This window comes from Tenrec ecaudatus, chromosome 1, assembly GCF_050624435.1.
Source record: "Tenrec ecaudatus isolate mTenEca1 chromosome 1, mTenEca1.hap1, whole genome shotgun sequence".
Classification (NCBI taxonomy): domain Eukaryota; kingdom Metazoa; phylum Chordata; class Mammalia; order Afrosoricida; family Tenrecidae; genus Tenrec; species Tenrec ecaudatus.
Genome location: NC_134530.1, coordinates 50,585,580 through 50,603,467, shown reverse-complemented (window position 1 = coordinate 50,603,467; position 17,888 = coordinate 50,585,580). Strand labels below are relative to the sequence as shown.

Below are 17,888 nucleotides of genomic sequence, written 5' to 3'. Positions count from 1 at the left end.
TGGTGGTTCAAGCCCACCAGCCGTCCCACAGCAAAAGAAAGATGAGACTATCTGTCTGTCTGTTCCCATAAAAATGTCCCGGAAACTCAGGAGCAGTTCTGTTGTGTTTTATAGGGTCTCTGTGAATCTATATGAGCTTGATGGCAGGGGCTCGTAGGGATGGACATGCAAATTTTCAGCAGGGGATTGAACTAAAATGAACCTGTTCGAAGCCCTGCTATTAGTCTTTTTGCTGGTGGTGCCACCACCGCTACTATTGCTGCCATTTTAATGATCTAGTCTGGGCCAGGCACTGTGCTAAAGCATTTCCTAACGCATTATTTAATTTTTCTACACAGCAGCCTTACAAACTAGGGTCATTATACTAATTTGACAGGGGAGGAAACTGAGAGATGACTCAGCCTTCCAGCATCCCCAAAGCCATAAAGTGGCAGTGCTAGCTTGAAACTTGCACCTCTGTCCCTTAAAGCCCAGTCGTGCTGCTCTGCCCCGCTGTCAATGAGATTTGGAAGGCTTTATAAGTACGTAGTAAACTGAGGCTAAGAAGTAACGAATAGGTACTATTTTCCCCTCCGCTCAATGGCTTTTTTTTTTTTAATCCCATTTGGAGCAGTGACTAGGCCTTGTGAGAGGAAGTAGATGTACAGCTGCCCTTTGCTGCTGACTTGCAGTCAGTTTCTGGCAGCTGGGCTGTTAGTGACAGATGAGTGTGTGACACTTTCTCAGGAATGAATTCTTGTTACAACTGGCAGGGTAGAATAGTTGATAGGGAACTGCTTAGCAGTTTGCGCCATAATTCCACTCCCTGTTGCTTAGATGTAGTTGTGATTGGTAGGTTGCTCTCTTCACTTAAGTTGGTGTATTAACAGTCACATCCCAGGGCTGCTGCTTCTCCATGGCCACATGGTGTGTTTGTATATTGCCCTGAGCTGTCAGCACAACATTTTGCTGAATTTTCTTTTTGTTGTTGCTTTGCAGCCTTCTTTTCTCCTGGCCTTTCTCGGTTGTGTAAAGTCAGTTTCTTCTTTGGCCTTTCCATTCCAGCCACTGTAGAGAAAAGCTTGAAATACAAAGTGAAGGCATAGAGAGATTAAAATGGCCAGACAGCTGGCTGGATGAAATGAGACTACTTCTGTGCCTGATGAGGGATTTGGCTCTAACGAACTCCTTCCTCCTTTGCTTTTAAACTCACCTGTGTATCTAATCTGAACCAGGAAAGGGAGGTGACAGCCTAGGCCCAGATGAGAGACCCTACTCTAAAAACCAGCTGTGTATTCCAGTCTGATACTGGACATTTGGTATTTGGACTGGGCACATGCCAAGATTTTCCTTCCTTCCTCTCCAAAACAAAACCCACTATCGGTTACGAAGTCAATTTCAACTCATAGCAACCCTAAAGTACTGCTCCATAGAGTTTCTGAGGCTGTGAATTTTTATTGAACAGACAGCCTCGTCTTTCTTCTATAGAGCGCCTAGTGACTTTCAACCATCGATGTTTTAGTTAGCAGCCGTCAACACTTAACCCAATATGCCACCAGGACTCCTTGAATTTCTCCCAGTGACTGACATGACTCAGCCGAGGTACTTGTAGAAGGATGCATTTACATCTACCCTCTTATCTCTTAAATGTTTAGTCACCACCCACTGGAGAGCACTCTTCTACCATTGGTTATACATGCAAAGGGGGAAAATTGGCCAATGAAGTACTTTATTGGGAGTATGTATGAGTTATTGACACGTTTCTAGTAATTTTCTGTGCTGATTTGTTGAGGTTTGATACTTAATTTGGTTTTGTGTGTGGGTGTTTGTTTTTCAGAGCAGCTTGGTGGCTGTTTTCACATTAAATCCCTGTGTGAATTTAATGTTCAATTGATGACTTATTGCTTAAAGAAATTGAGAACTTGAAATGTTAGGGGGAAGATTTCTCCATTTATGAGTAAAATCATGCTCTTAAAATTTATATTTATCCACTCCGAGTGAAAGTAAGCCCATTTAGATAGGTAGTTTGAAGTATTTCAAACCATACCCTTTTAATTTGGGTATTCCTAGAAGTTGGCATTTGATTGGGAAAGTGAAAATGAACTTCTTTCTATTGCTGAAAATAATGAATGACAGCATTGTAGATCTTGCATAATTTAAGCGAATCTGTGACAGAGCACTTGGGCCACGATGGAGATACAAAAACTATCTTGAGTGAATAAATCTTTTCTTAGGCACTCAGAATACTTTGCAAACAGAAATCTCAATTTCATACAGCATCTCTCAAGCAGATTTTAGTGTAGCTCATAGCTGAACTAGAGAGGGGTGAATTGAAAATGTTTCCCAGGTTGCCAGCCATCATTAGATTAAAAGCTAGACTGTAGGTTTCTGGCTCACAGTTTAAGGATATTTTCTTTTGGACAACCAGATGGGTTCTGCTACAAAGAAAGCCTAACCAGTTAAAAGGCGGTTTTGAATGGAAAAGTTGATACTAGAAGAAACCCAATTTTGAAGGTAAAAGTGATCCCCAATTTTAGCTTTGAGAGTAAAGCTATGATTAGAGACTAGAGAACAGCAAAAGGTAGCATTGCCCCAAAAGATGGTGGGAAGGTCTGGGACTACCAGGTGTGGATGGTCCTTGGTAGATAGCTGCTGTGCTCAAGGAATAAGGGCGTGCACTGTAGAAACTGTCACCTAGGCTGCTGTCCCAAATCGAATCAAGATGAGAAGGAGCCGTATGTTTATGGAATGTAGATCCAGAACTGGTTTGAATTTGGAAACTTCTCCTGGTTTTCAATTAAAAGTTAGCTCTTTTCTTGGTTTTCCCGGTCAGGCATTTTCTCTCTCCACCCCAGGAGTTCCATTTCCGTCTTGCCAGCTCTTTTAAACACTAGTGACCTAAACTGATTTGTCAGTAGTTCCTTGTGTTTGGAGTCTGGTTATATTTGCAGGTTTTGCCCCACCCTGTATTTCAACAGGAAATGGGTGTGTGCTTAAGTCTATAATGAGGCATTCCTCCTTGTGGCTGCTGCATGGTAGTGAAGACTGCTATATGCAACAATAAATTCATACTTCTGCCAATTTAGTAGACAGATTACAGTAAGAAGAGAGCCGGTGTGTCTGCTGTCGTCATGACTGCAGATGATTGTTTTGACTTTTCAGTTGACATTCTTGAGCACCTGCGGAATGCGAATGCTTTAACATAAAGATATCTACCTCTTGAAAGAAAACTGCTTTGTATAAGTAAACCTCCATTCACACACACCCATCCAAAGTGCTGTTAACTGCACAACAGTGGGAAATGGTGAAGTGAAAGCAGAAGTCCAAATTGCACACATCTCCCCCACGTCTCCCCTACATGTCCCTGGCCCCACGACTGCTGATCAGCATCTGGGGCTTGTGTTTCCAAGAGGAACTACCTTGAGAAGCACTTCTGTTGTGGTGGTTATTGCTATAGCTTGCTTTGAGGATGTAACCATAGAATTTGCAAGTCTTATTACCTTGGTTCTAAATGAAGCATTGTTTGTTTATTTTTAGTAAATTGCTAATACAAGCATCATTGCAAAAAACGAACAGTCATCTGCCCTCTTTCCTAATAATAACAGGGATTCTGTGTGGGGGGCAAAGTGCTTCCTCCTTCCCTCTCATAAGCACCCTTTTCTTATATCTTCTTCCCTAACTTACTAGCCCTCCACCCAGCCCAGGCTACTGGGTTCAGGACTGTGAAAGTTCAGAGAGCGGAATGAATGCCAAAGTCTCCTTTTGACTTAACACTGCCCTCAAGCTCTGGTAGAGCCATTCACCCAATTATTCCACAGTATGATGTGTCAGTATTTCATGATAAACTTTAAACCTCAGGATTTAAGGGGACTTGACAGAGCTCTGCATCCACTTTCTAGTTAGAAGCTTAGATCCCAGTGCAGACTGGTCAGTATGCTGCCAGGCCACAGCCAAGCAGTGATACCTTCAGATTCTGTATTTGTTCTCGGACTTGGACTTAAGCCCTTTGGGTTGAAAAGAGGGGTGAAGATGGGCATTGTTGCTTGGTTGGGCCTGAATGTCTGTCTGGAAAAGGCTCAGAAAGGCAGTTTTACCTTTGGACTTCTTTAGGTCGCCACCTCCTGGATCTGCCTAGGCACCTCCTAGGATAAGGCCATTCTAGATCCCACTGTTCTGGGGAATCAAGTGACTCTAGACTCTAGGTCTGGAGAAGGAGCTTGATCCTCCTCTATCTTCACAGTCCCTAGGCTTGCTGTATTCATTATTTATTTTAAAAATCATTTCATTGGGGGCTCATACAACTCTTATCACAATCCATACATACATACATACATCTATTATGTCAAGCACATTTGTACATTTGTGGCCCTCGTCATTCTCAAAACATTTGCTTTCTATTTGAACCCTTGGTATCAGCTCCTCATTTTTCCCTACCCTCCCCAACCCCTCCCCCTGCCCTCAAGAGCCCTTCATAATTTATAAATTATTATTATTTTGTCATGTCTTACACTAATGTCTCCATTCACCCATTTTCCTGTGGTCTCTCCCCCAAGGAGGGGGTTATATGTTGATTCTTGTAATCGGTTCCCCTTTCTATCCCACCTTCCCTCCACCCTCCCGGCATCGCCACTCTTACTCTGAAGAGTCCATCTGTCCTGGATCCCCTGTGTTTTCATTTGCTGTCTGTACCAGTGTATATCCTCTGGTTTAGCCAGATTGGTAAGGTAGAGTTGGGATCATGATAGTGGTGGGGAGAAGCACTAGGAACTAGAGGAAAGTTGTATGTTTCATCTTTGCTACACAGCACTCTGCCTGGCTCATCTCCTCCCCACGATCCTTCTGTAAGGGGATGTTCAGTTACCTACAGATGGGCTTTGGGTCCCAACCCCGCACTCCCCCTCATTCACAGTGATATGATTTTTTTGTTCTTTGATGCCTGATACTTGATCCTATCAACAGCTCATGATCACACAGGCTGGTGTGCTCTTCCGTGTGGACTTTGTTGCTTCTCAGCTAGAGGGTCGCTTGTTTATCTTCAAGCCTTTAAGACCCCAGACGTTCTCTCTTTTGATAGCCGGGCACCATCAGCTTTTTTCACCATATTTGCTTATGCACCTGCTTTGTCTTCAGTGATCATGTTGGTAAGGTGAGCATCATTGAATGTCAGTGTAATAGAAAGAACAAAGTCTTCTTGCACTTGAGTAGAGGCCCAATGTCCATCTGCTACCTTACTACTAAACCTATAAATATATGTATAGACCTATTTCCCCATCATCATATAAATATATTTACATATGTACATGCCTGTATTTAGACCTCTATGATGCCTTTTGCCTCCTAGTTGCTTCCTCTATTTCCTTTTACTTTACTCTTCCCACTCTCATGCTCAGCTTTCATTCTGGTTTCAGTAATTTTTTTTGGTTACATTGCCCTTGATCAAGCCCTGCCAGGCCTCCTATACCCTCGTCATTTATTTTGATCACTTGCTCCCTTGTCCCTGGATTTGTTAACACCCACTTCCTTTCCCCCACCTACCCCTCTCCCATGTCCCCGCTGGAACTGTCCATCCCAGTTGTTTTCTCCTTTATGAATATGCATAAAGGGGCTTCAACAAGTTCATAAATAAATGGAATTTTCCACAAAGTTTTTGAAGCCCTTTTGTGCGTGTGTGTGTGCGTGTGTGTGTGTGTGTGTGTGTGTGTGTGTGTGTGTAAAATCCAGGTGGTGTAATGATTACAAATCCAGCTATCATCTGCATGGTCAGCCATTTGAAACCACCAACTGCTCTGTGGGAGAAAGATAGGGCTTTTCTACTTCCATAAATAGTTACAATCTTAGAAACCCACTGGGGCAGTTCTACCCTGCCCTATAAAGGTCAGTATGAGCCAGTGTTGACTTGATGTCAGTGAGGGTGTGTGTGTGTGTGTGTGTGTGCGTGTGTGTGTGTGTAGAGAGAGAGAGAGAGAGGAGAGCAAGCTTGCTCAAGGAAATGATTCAAGTCATAGTGGAGACTAGCAAATTCAAAATCTGCAGGCATCACACTGTCTGCAGGACATTTCTCTAGACTCACCTGCTTGCAGAGATTGACCCACAATCAGCAGGTCAGTACCAAGCTGCAGAAACTGTGGACTCAAATATGTGTGTGTATGCGTACGTGTGTGAAAGAGAGAGATGCAGGCCATATACCCCAGGAAACTCCCCTTATACCAGAGTAAAGATATATTTTACACCCCACACTAATCTTGCCACATTCACATAGAGGTTAGTATTTACAACATGTGAAATGGAGGATGATTACATCATGCCATAAAATGGAGGATGACCACACAATATTGGGATTCATGACCTAGTGATCTTGGCATATAACATTAACCAATATAATCTCTAAAAGAGCCTATTCTAATGTAGGACAGCTCTAATTAAAAATTAACTAAATTGAAATCTACCTTCCTATATGTTTGATCTTCTGAGATTGGTTCTAATTTTATTTTTCCCAATGTAATATCCCCAAAATAGACTTTCTTAAATCCCCAAATTAGCAAATACCACTAAAACATGAAATTTCCCTAACCAAAGTAAAGTATATCTGCAAAGACCTTTATTGATTTTATAGAGGCAGGACATTTCACTCTTTGATGTACCCAAAACTTCCAATTATGTGGTTTTACCTTAATTTTCTTCAGTTCTGTCAGTGGCACGAACAATTTAGCTCTTTTCCTGCCACTCTTATAAAGATTCATACATTTTATAATTTTGTGAACACACTGTACATAACTGCTGAAACAAGCAGTGGATTTGCCTGCAGTCTCAGTCTGGTGTCTTAGTTCACATGTGCTAGCTAGCTCTGGTGGCCTCTCCATTACCACAGTCTCTCTCAGCCTGTAAAGAGCTTCCCGACTGCTCTTCTTGCCACTGCCCTTCTCTTGCCAAATATAACTTCTGTACTTCCTTTAGAATAGTCTGTCTAGAATGTAAATTGGCCCGTGCCACTTCCATGCTTCCCTTAGGGGTTCACCAGCCCTCAATGCTCCACATACTTTCCACTGAAATGCTACTGATTGTAGAAGTGCCTTCCACCTAATGCCCTTCAGGCTTCCACTGTCTGTAATGGATTAACCTCTCTTCTGGCATCTAGAATGGTCGTGCCCAGTCTTGGAGGAAATAGTCACCTTTTACTCGGTTGTTCTTTGGTTCAGATGAGCAATCGCGTAGCTGGTAGCAACTTTCCAAACCACCAAATTTCATTGAAGTCTAGGGTTTCATCTTAAAATTTCAAAAATATCACTATTCCATTAATAAGTCTGTAGTTAACAATCTCTTAAATATTTATCAGTGATTAAAAAGATTCTAAAGATAGATTTGCCCAGGGTCTGTAGAAGTAAAAATAACTTCTTTTGAAAAATGAATGCACTGTTGTGAGCATTTTATAAGGTTATATTTTTAATGTTATATTATGGTTATTATTTAAAGTTAAATTATTTAATGTCTCCAAGAACATCCCCTAGGAATACACAACTAGGTGTGTAAGGTGTTAATAGTCAAGACTCCAACCCAAGTATGTCTCAACTCTTAATAGCATGTGTTTTCTACAACTGGAAGATGAATTGAGAGTAAGCTTGAAGTCTTTGCCCAGTTCTAAGTTTATGTTGATTTCTCTAACATTTTCTTTTTCTTGGTCAAGCTACTTTTATGATTTAGATCATACATTATTCAGACTTCTTATGCAAAATACAACCAACCCATGACTATCTTGAAAGGGAAATGAACAGTGAGTGATGCAGGTATTGATTTCTCTAGAACAAGAAATCATGGCTTTAAAACAAATTATATTTTTCATTTTATAGTAGATATGCTTTTGTAATTGTTTTAGAAATTGATTGATAGTGACACACTGTCATTTCATAAGTACTTTCTAGCTGGTAATTGAAACTGTCTTTTTTGGCAAGCAGGAAACCAAAAAACTTGTGAAAACTTGGTTCCAGGTAAATCACTAACTCCATTTGATTTGGTAGAAATTGTACTCCTCCCCAGATCTGGTATTTACTTAACCATCTTGAATCCAGTTTCCATAAGCTATCCAGAGAAACTGTTCAGCATTCTCTATCAGTGGCCAGGTTCAACCCAGAATTTCATGGTGGCCTGCTTCCTTTAGTTGAGTCTACAGGTAGCCAATATTACTTATTTCTAGTCAGAGCTGACTCCACTCCTGAATTTCAGGTTCTTCCAGAAAAACTGGTATTTGGAAATCTAGGGCCATCCAGATTTACGGATGGATGATGTATGGCAAAGAGTCTTTCTATCTCCTTTGTCTCTTCTAAAGCTCTCTTTTAACCATTATTACTGAGGATGGCATCTTAGAGCCTGTTAGTGTGTACACTAAGTTAAAGAAGGGTTAAACTGGAAGGGAAAGCCCAGGATTTGGATTAGAAAGAGATATTGAGTCAAAGGGGAATTTAGCAGAGGAGCAGAATGGAAATTATTTCCTTAGACACTAGACAAATATTCAGGAAACACCTCTGCACCCCAAAGATAGGCACAGCTGCCACACAGTCACTATTAAAGGGAGGTTCAAAGTTCTTAGCAAACAGCTGATTCTCTTGGTTCTTAGACTGTTGCTCTTGGTGACAGGAAATCTTGTTCCCCAAGTTGCTGGCTTCCTGTTTTATTTTTACCCTTAGTAGATCAAAATGTCCATAACAAGGAGTAGTCTGTTCCAGAGGGTTCTATTCCCTGTTTTAGCCTGAAGAATTGGGGTGTCTATTTTTTCTTCTTTCCTTTTAGTCAGGTGTTGGTTAGTTTTTAAGAGTTGTGGTGTTATATTTGGTTTAAATATTTTGATTTCACAATCAACTTTTGGTGATGAGCTGGTGTTTTAAGATTTGATGTAAGTAAACCTCTGCTTTGCGTTTTTGAGGAGCTTTCCGTATTCGGGGTTTAGGTACGTTACCTTTATGCTTCACCTTTGCCATGTTGGCCAGCACATTGTAGATTGCTTTCACTCCTCCAACCAGAGAAACAGGACCAGTGCATTGGGTTATGTTAATTTTTTTAAGACTAAAATCTTTTCCTAGTCTTATAAAGCTAGGACTCAGGTAAAACAATAGCTCAGCATGAAGCTGAGGCACTGGGGGATTTCCTAGGGAAGGGGACTCCTTTGGCAGGATAAGAAACAGTAACTGGAAGGATCCGGATCTGCTCCGGACACTTCCTGCTGCCTTAAGAGCCCTTTGGCCCAGGTGTATTGAACCGGATGGGTGGGAGAAACGGAGCTGCAGGGCAGAAGAGAAAGACCAGGGAATTTTACAGCATAGTTTGTTCAGCATCCTGTTTGACATATTGAACATGTAAAAAAAATTTTTTTGATATTCTTTCATTCTGTCAATTTACTGACTAAACTCTAGTAGTGCTAATAACCCCTGGCAGCCTGTATTGAGTTGTGCATTAGTAGTCACCCGACAAGGGACAGAGGGTATGTCCTGATGCAGACTGGTGCATTTTATTGAGATTAGCAAATGACAGAAGCTTCTTTCTGTTCCTTTCGGTTGGTGGCCTAGAATCTGATCTGCCCTGGCTTGACACCCTAAGAAGGGGCTCTGTCACCCAGTGCCTTCTGACAGGCTGCTCCCTGACCATGCCTTCTTGCTTCTGGAGACTCCAGTTGGCTGGAGCACTGGTTGTTGTTTTAAGATTTTTATGCCATCCGTGTACCTCATCCAGCAGTCATCAGCTCTGAATTTCTAAATGTAACCAGCAACCCTTCCTACAGCAGAGCTGTAGGAAAAGGGGCTTAAAAGAAAAGATGGGTCAGGGAGAAAAGAGTTTGTAAAGCTGTTTTAGATCAGAGCAAAACCAAAACCAAAAAAAAGACACAACCTTAGTGTGCCTGGAATTTGTGGTTGAGTAATACTTTCCTGTTGTTTCTTTTTTAGGTTGTTTTTCATCATTCAGAACATAGCCTGAAGCAGGTCCACCATGCCGTTAGTAACGAGGAACATCGAGCCAAGGCACCTGTGCCGTCAGACGTTGCCTAGCACTAGAAATGAGCTGGAATGCAAGACCAACATCACCCTGGCAAATGTCATCCGACAGCTGGGCAGCCTGAGTGAGTGCCTCAGAGAGCCTGTGCTTTGCCCTCAGGGGTCGTTGGTGCTCTTTATTTAGTTGCCTTCTCCTCCTGTGTGCCTATTTCTCCCCCATCTGCCTTACCTAGGTAATGCGAAAATGTAGCCCACCTCCTTCCCCAAAGGGAGGCTCCTTTGGGGTACAGACTCTCCCCTCAACGCCCTTTCTTCATCTCTCACAACCCTGTAGGCTTCCTTCCTCCCCTTCCCCCTCCACCTGCTTCCAAAGCATCTGTGGGCCGGGTGGCAGGAAGGGCTGCAGCAGAAACTGCAGAGGGAATGACAGCAGAATCCTCTGTGAAGTGGGAGGCTCTCAGAGCAGTGTGGTGGGTCGGGGAACATGTCTCTAATTGCACGAGCTGTTCGACGTGGCCTGACTTTGTTGAAGACTCAAATGTGCCAATAGTCTTTATCTACCAGCCCTCCCTGCTTCGCAAAGAGGAGTCAAAGCAGACGTGCACTCAGAGAGATCCTGGCTGACTTGTCCACCCTGGTACACATTTAATTCTGCTGCAAGCCCCCAGGTCCAAGTTCAGGGTACAAATTACTTTTGCAGTCCCTGGGGTATTGGAAGTTTTGCAAGCTGCGTGCACACACAGTGACACAAATGGTGACTGAAGTCATTCTTCTCTAAGAAGGTGGGGGTTAGAGCTGAGGAAAAGCTAGCTCAACTGTAATTCTGGTTGGTTGTTTTTTGGGGGGTTTTTTAATTGGCAAGAATGAATGAGACTTCCTTGGGTGGGGTACAGGCATGTGGTCTGGACTTCATTCTGAATCAAGCTGACTTTGTTTGCTTGAAGCTAAGGTATGGGAAGGGCAGATGCTTGGGCAGGTTTTGCATTTGTCTAATGCCACTCCAGGTCCCCAAAGAACCTCCATCAAAATGCCATTTTAGTGATCTTTTTTAGCAAAAGCATCTTGGTGTGAATCATTTCAGGCACTTCCCCCCTCCTATTGCCTCACTGCCCTCCATGAAGGCAGTGAGATATCAAGAATGCTTGTGTTCCCCTAGATAGTAATAGGCCCTGCCTTTAGAACAGGAGCCTGAGGAGACAGAGACGGAGCTCTGTGACCAGATGATGTATGGGGTCTGAGATTCCTAAGCTTTCACCTAGTGCAGCAGGCAGCTTAGTTGATCCAGGGCTTAGAGAAGCCTGGCTGGGGCGTCACAAAGAAATGAAACCCTGCCAGTGCCTGTCTCACACAAAGGGACATTGACAGCAGTGCAGCAGCAGTGCGGCTGACTAGGAAGCACAGGGGCCTTGCTGCTGCTGCTGCTGCTGAAAAGCATCATTTCTGCTGCTGTCACCGTAAGAAGGCCAAATGGGTGGAAGTCAATCACACAGTGGTTCCTTCTCCAAAGGACAAAGGACATCTAGCTAATGATGCTTCTTATTCTCACTCAGCAGGAGTTATGCTCTCTCTCAGGTGTTTTTCCAGGGTAGTGTTGATGGCTGCCAGTCGCCCACTTGTGATCAGACCACTCTTGTCCTAAAGAAGGGGATTTGGGGACCAGAGTTAGCTTGTGCCAAAGGAAGCCAGCTTTCCTCACATTCTGGGGCTTACAGACCTTTATTCAGCTATTAAATGTGTTTTGAACATATTTTATGTGCTGGAAGCTAAGGAGATAACAGCAATAATGCGAAATGGTTCCTGTCTTTCAGGCGCTCATAATCTACCAGGGAATAGAAAAATAATTCTTAAGAGATGAGGTCAGGCTGAGAAGGGAGCTTATATTTGTTGATTGCTTACTTTATACCAAGTGGTGATAGGATCTTGACATAGATTATCTCATTTAATTCACTCAGTAACCATATGTCGGTAGGTGATGGTGTTCCCATTTTACAGATGAAGAAATGGAGGCTCGTAAACAGCCTAGTTATTGTTTAAGCCTAGCCTTCCTGAAGGCTGCTCAGTTCTTCCCCTTGCTCTCTGTCTCTGCCAGCACTCCCTGACTTAGACATTTTCTGGTTCTCACTTAGACTACTGCCCTCACCCTGGCTCCCCTTTTTCTTACTCGTCTCTCTTAGCCCTAGCCTCTAGCTCCTTGCCAGAATGATCTGCCTAACATGTGAATCTCCCTTTTTACTTTTGAAATTCTAATTTGTTCCACTTTTTAAAAGTCAGTTCTGTTTTAACTTTTATAACTCCCCCAAGTGTGTGTGTTTCTGTGCTTTTAAGTATAAGTGCAAACTGGAGTCATTTCTCTCCCCCGTTCCTCACTATGGAGTACTCTTCGCTTCCTTGGCCTGGTGGTGAAAGACTCCCAAGGCCTGCTTTACTCTCTAGTCCCATGCTCTAAAGCCCCTCTTCTCTTATTTGGTGTAATATTTTTTAAAGTTCCCTTTACATGAAAACCATTCCCATCGAGTCATTTCTGACTCCTGACGACCCTGTAGGACAGAGTGGAGCTGCCCCTTTGGGGAGTAGAAAAGTCTCCTCTTCCATTTTTAACGACTGACCTTTCAGATTGCAGCCCAAGGCATACCCATGATGCCACCAGAGCTCCTTTTAAGGGAAGGATGAATTAACAGCTGGTAGATCTGAGAGGCTAGTGCTCCAACCGTTCCCTGCCCAGAGAGCCTTGCTCTCCTTGTTTGCCTAGCCACCCCCTGTAGCTAGTCCTCCAAGGCCCACCTGAGGATCACCTCTTCTGAGCTCCACGGTTACCTACAACATTATATTAGAAGTATCTCTATCTCTTACACAAAATGAAAAGTTGTCTAACTGTAGAAACCATGTGTTGTTTATCCTTGAACCTCGGCATATGTCTTGTATAAACTGAAATGCACTGCTATTGAATCAATTTCAACTCATAGTGACCCTATAGCACAGATAGAACTGTTCTTTTGAGTATCTGAGACTACAAATCTTTACAGGAGCAGACAGCCTCATCTTTCTTTTCTTCTTTTTAAACGGTTTATTAGGGGCTCATACAACTCTTATCACAATCCATACATCCATCCATTGTGTCAAGCACATCTGTACCTTCATTGCCCTCCTCGTTCTCAAAGCATCTGCTCTCCAGTCTCGTCTTCCTACCAGAGAGCAGCTGGCATGTTTAAACTGCTAACCCACAATGCTGCCTAGCCTCCTCTCTCTCTGAAAACTAAGAACAAACCTCACTGTCATCGAGTCAGTTCTGACCCTGTAAAAAGGCTACAACTGCCCCCGTGGGTTTCGGCATTGTCTACTCTTGGAGAGTAGAAAGCCTAAGTTGCTCCCAAGGAGGGTTCCCACTGCTGGCCTCCAGTGGGCAACCACTGTGCCATCGGCCCTTCCTAGAGCGGGCCTTCCTTTAAGAGCCAGTCCACGGTGAGTTGGTTCAGAATGAGGCAGTCTCTGTATCCTTCCTTGGTTTGGGTGCAGAGAAGACAGGGGAAGAAGGAAAACTTCCTGTGGTGAGTTGGGACTACAGGTGAGGAGAGGGTGGGGCAAAGAGGCCTCACTGAAGAGGCTGCATTTGAACTAGCCCTTGAAAGATGACTAGAATTTCATGAGGCAGAGAGGAGTGTAAACCAGCTCATGCCCTTGGCCTCCTGTGCATTGTTCTTTAACCAGAACTGCTTGGTCTAGTGGTTAGGAAGGTCTGATTCTGGAATGGAAAAGCAGAACACTCACCATTCCATAGCCACAGCTGGCTTTGTGATAACACATCCAGAATTCTTATTTTCTCTCGATGCAGTGAGATTGGCATTTCACATATTAAGTCACTATATTTTAGGAAATGTAAGTACAACCAGCCAGCACTTTTGATGGGTATCCTGGTCACCTAAGAGAATGGAAGTCCCATGTGGGCCATTAGGAAATCACGCTGTGATGTTGGGTAGAGGGGCGAGGTATGAGGGGTGGGGGTGGGGCACTCCACTCAGACTTCAACAAGAGTAGCTTCACATTTTTCAAAAAATGAGCTTTACCTACTCGGCTTTCACATAAGAGTTCATTTGAAGAGTTCTACTGAGAAGGGGAAAAAAGTTTAATTGCTTTTAAAATTTGCAAAATGTGGTATCTGTTTATGTGCGTTGTTGATAGATAGTGGGTCTGCCTTGGCAATCTGAATGGATGAAATTGAACTCTGTACAAGGACTTTGATTTTCTCCTATTTAAGTGTCATACTTTCATTTGCAGAGGTTGAAGTAATTTCTAGCACTTGAAGAAATGGGACTACTAGATTACTGATGGGATAGCATTTAAAATTTCCTTTAAGTTTACGCCTTGGGCTATTTAGATAGCTAGTCCGTACTCTCCTACGTCATCTGATATGTAGAAGAATTTGCCAATATAATCCTTATGACAATTTACTAAGACAGACATGGTATCCCTGTTTTACAGATGAGGAAACTGAGGCAGAAACATTCTGACTTGCTGATGTGTACACAGGTATAAATAGAAAGAGCCAAGACTTAATACATTCAGGTTTTCTGATTAGAAGCCTTCCCTGTGTCACAGTATGGTTCGAGAGTCTGAAATACTATTTATGGCCAATGTCCCCTTACAACAGGTTTCTCATTGTTACCAGAGTTCTTGTAGGATTTTATCTTGAAAAGCTCTGTGCCGCACTCAGCACCACTCCTAAGTATCACTGCCCCTTCCAGAAGTCCTTGTGTTCACTTGGTGACCTAAGAGTAAGATTTGGGGTTTTCTTTTCTTCCAGAAGGGCTGGATGGTTAACAGATATTTTTGAGCCTAGTTCATACCCCACACATAATTTTGCATGTTTGTCTGTTTGAGCATGATAAAGTATGGTTTTTTTTGGTTTCTTTAATCATTTTATTAGGAGCTCATACAACTCTTATCACAATACATACGTACATGAATTGTGTAAAACACATTTGTACATTCATTGCCCTCATCATTCTCAACATTTGCTCTCCACTTAAGCCTCTGGCATCAGCTCCTCATTTCCCCCCCCCTCCCTTCCTGTTCCCCGATAAAGCACGGTTTTTATGTGAATGTAGCAACTTTATGGACAGGGAGCAGACAGACTCCTCACCTACATAGAAGCGGGGCTCAGTCACTGATTTGATCCTTAGAGCCCAGGAGGGCCCCAGAGTTTGTTCAGATCATAAAACCATTCTGTGTGCATGGACTTGCTGGTACAGACACAGGTATACATGCCCGTTTCCTTGATTAGACACTCCTTGTTGACTACACTTACCAGCCATCCAGGGTTTACATTTGATTGTGCTCATCCTTACTCTCCAGGCAATACCATACCAGGAAAGTGGGCCAAAGTTCACCCCAAAGGGGACAGTTTTAGCCTCTCGGGCAATTTTTTTCCCTTCTTCTCAAATATGAACTAAGCATAATTGAAATGTAGAAGCCAAGAAGTAGTTCCTAGTTTAAATCATTCTCTTGGTTGAGCATGGCCACTTGTGCCTACCTTTACCTTGCACATAAGATGCTCAGACCGTATATTTATTCATGTGCACCATTTGTCATTCCTAGTAGGAATATGCCTTGTGGCTTGGAATGACAGTGTGGAGTTCGCATTAAATGACAGTTGTTTCTCTGCCAGCAAAGTCTCGTGCGTTCCAGGGTTGAAAGTAAGGAACTCTTTCCTTGGGGCGGGGAGGAACGAATGACATTGGGGAAAGAGAGCACTGGCCTGTAGTTTTTCCAGGAGAGCTTGAAGGTTTCAGCCTTTCATTTGTTCCTTGGGATCATGACCTACAGCAAAGACACTGGAAGCAGTTGGTTATAGAGCATAACATCGCCTTTTCACTCCTTAGAAGAAGGTGTAAGTCTCTGCTGTGGGTTGTTGGTAAGTTAAAGGCCTCAAAGATACGACAACTCATCATTGTTCAATGTACTTTTGAGTCTCCATTAAGGAAATAATTTCTTATTTTGCATGCTAATTGTAGATGCCTAAAAGGTTTTATTTATGTCCAATCTGTTTTCTAGAAGCATTTTACAAGGCGCTTTTTTAGAGCAGCTAAGAGGGGAGGCAAGCATGTCGACCCACTGTCCACTCTTCCAGGGTTCATTGTTTGTAGTAACACCTTTAGACATATGTAGCCTGTTTTGAGTTTCATGACTGTTTAGTGTTTGCAAAAAAGGCTCTGTGAGTTATGGACCAGGTGTAAGTTGACCACGCTCTGGAAGGTATGTACCTGTATACAGCCCATGCTGTCCTACAGTCCTTAGTAGCCAGTGGCTTTGACCATCTGCACGAGTGACTTGATTTCTTTACTCTTCCCAGGTAAATACGCAGAGGACATTTTTGGAGAGCTCTTTATTCAGGCAAATACCTTTGCCTCTCGAGTAAGCTCCCTTGCTGAGCGGGTCGACCGCCTACAAGTTAAAGTCACTCAGCTGGATCCCAAGGAAGAAGAAGGTGAGGAAGCTGAGCTCAGCATTTGCAGGCTCTGCTGAGCAGACTCTTGAAAGTTTTTTCACCTGATTTATAAAAAGTAAGAGGAGAAATCACAGAGACCTGTGGAGTTCTGCTTTGAAGTGACATATGCCTGGCTGGTGTGAAAAAAGTTTTGTTTTGTTTTGTTTAGCTCTGCCCCACCCCACACGTTCTCTCTTTCTCCCGTTCCCCCAATTCCCTTTTCCTCTAATTTCCCCTCGCCAAATCATATTTTGCTACCATAAAAGTACTTGGAAGATTCTTTCCTCCTCAGGAGAGGCCTGCTAGATCTGGCCACATAGTAAACCTTTGTGTTGCCTCATTTTGTTCAGTCTTGAAATGGCTGGGCTGCTGACAGCGTTGGGCTTCCCCAGGGGGAGGGAAAAAAGGAAAAGCCTGGCTGCAGCCAAGAAATGCAGCAGCTGAGGCCTCTCTGACTGGTGTGACTCAGTGTTTGCTCACATAGCCTGTCGTCCATTTTCTGACGCCTCCCATCTTCTCTCAGTGTCTCTGCAAGGAATCAACACCCGCAAGGCCTTCCGAAGCTCGACTGTTCAAGATCAGAAGCTCTTTGACAGAAACTCTCTCCCAGTTCCTGTCTTTGAAACATATAACACCTGTGATACTCCACCGCCGCTCAACAACCTTTCCCCTTACAGGTATCAACTGGCTTAGTGACTGCCCCCCTGCACCCCCACCCCCTCTTAGATGTAACGAGTACTGTATTTTTTTAACGTAAAAATGTTTACATCAGAGGATTGTATCAACCCGCTCACCAACTACACCAAAGTAGTTTGTGGCAACAGAGGCTGAAGGAAGTGCACGGAGGGACAGTTCTCACTTGGTTTCTGAAGTTAATGACTGTTTCTTGAAAGTTGCCTAAAGCATCGCATGCCATAGAGTTTGTTACAGCCCAGGTCTGTCTCGGACTCCATCCGAGGGATTTAGTTACTGGGGAACCAAAGGCCTTTGTTACGAGGCCATCCTGTAACATGGATCCCAAGAGCGACCTTCTAGCAAGGCTCCCACTTGCTTGGAAAGCACTAGGTCACCAGATGTTTGAGTGTGTTAGTAGGGCCAGCCTCGTGGACTGCCTGCTCTGGGTCCTGCGGGGTCTTTCGAAAACTTCATTGGCATTTTGCCCGATGAGTACCACTGGCCTGGTTTTGTACACGCTTCACCACTCCCTTCTGAAAGGAGCTATGCTGCCCAGGCTGCAGTTGGAAGGGAAGATAGCCTTATAAACACTCTGAAGCCCCTCTTAGTCTCGTGACTAAGTTAGTGTTGTCATGCTGCAAAAGACAACAAACAAAAAAACAATGACCAGAGGCAGAACGTGAGTATTTATCTTGCTTGCATCCATAAATATCTTTGGAACAGATAAAAAGTAATTACAGATAGCTGGAGGCAGATCTCATCTGTGAGACCATGGG

The 17,888-nt window shown here is 43.4% G+C and overlaps 1 protein-coding gene across 2 annotated transcripts in view; it reads left to right on the top strand.

The window, feature by feature from the left end:
- The window catches only part of WASF2 (WASP family member 2), a 90,201-nt gene that overhangs the window by 58,836 nt on the left and 13,477 nt on the right, over positions 1–17,888 (top strand). For both annotated transcript variants that reach the window (XM_075552981.1, XM_075552988.1), the window contains exons 2-4: positions 9,909–10,081; positions 16,303–16,437; positions 16,961–17,114. In XM_075552981.1, coding sequence (XP_075409096.1) covers positions 9,952–10,081; positions 16,303–16,437; positions 16,961–17,114 — 419 coding nt within the window. In that variant the 5' untranslated portion in view covers positions 9,909–9,951. The remainder of the gene's footprint in view (positions 1–9,908; positions 10,082–16,302; positions 16,438–16,960; positions 17,115–17,888) is intronic.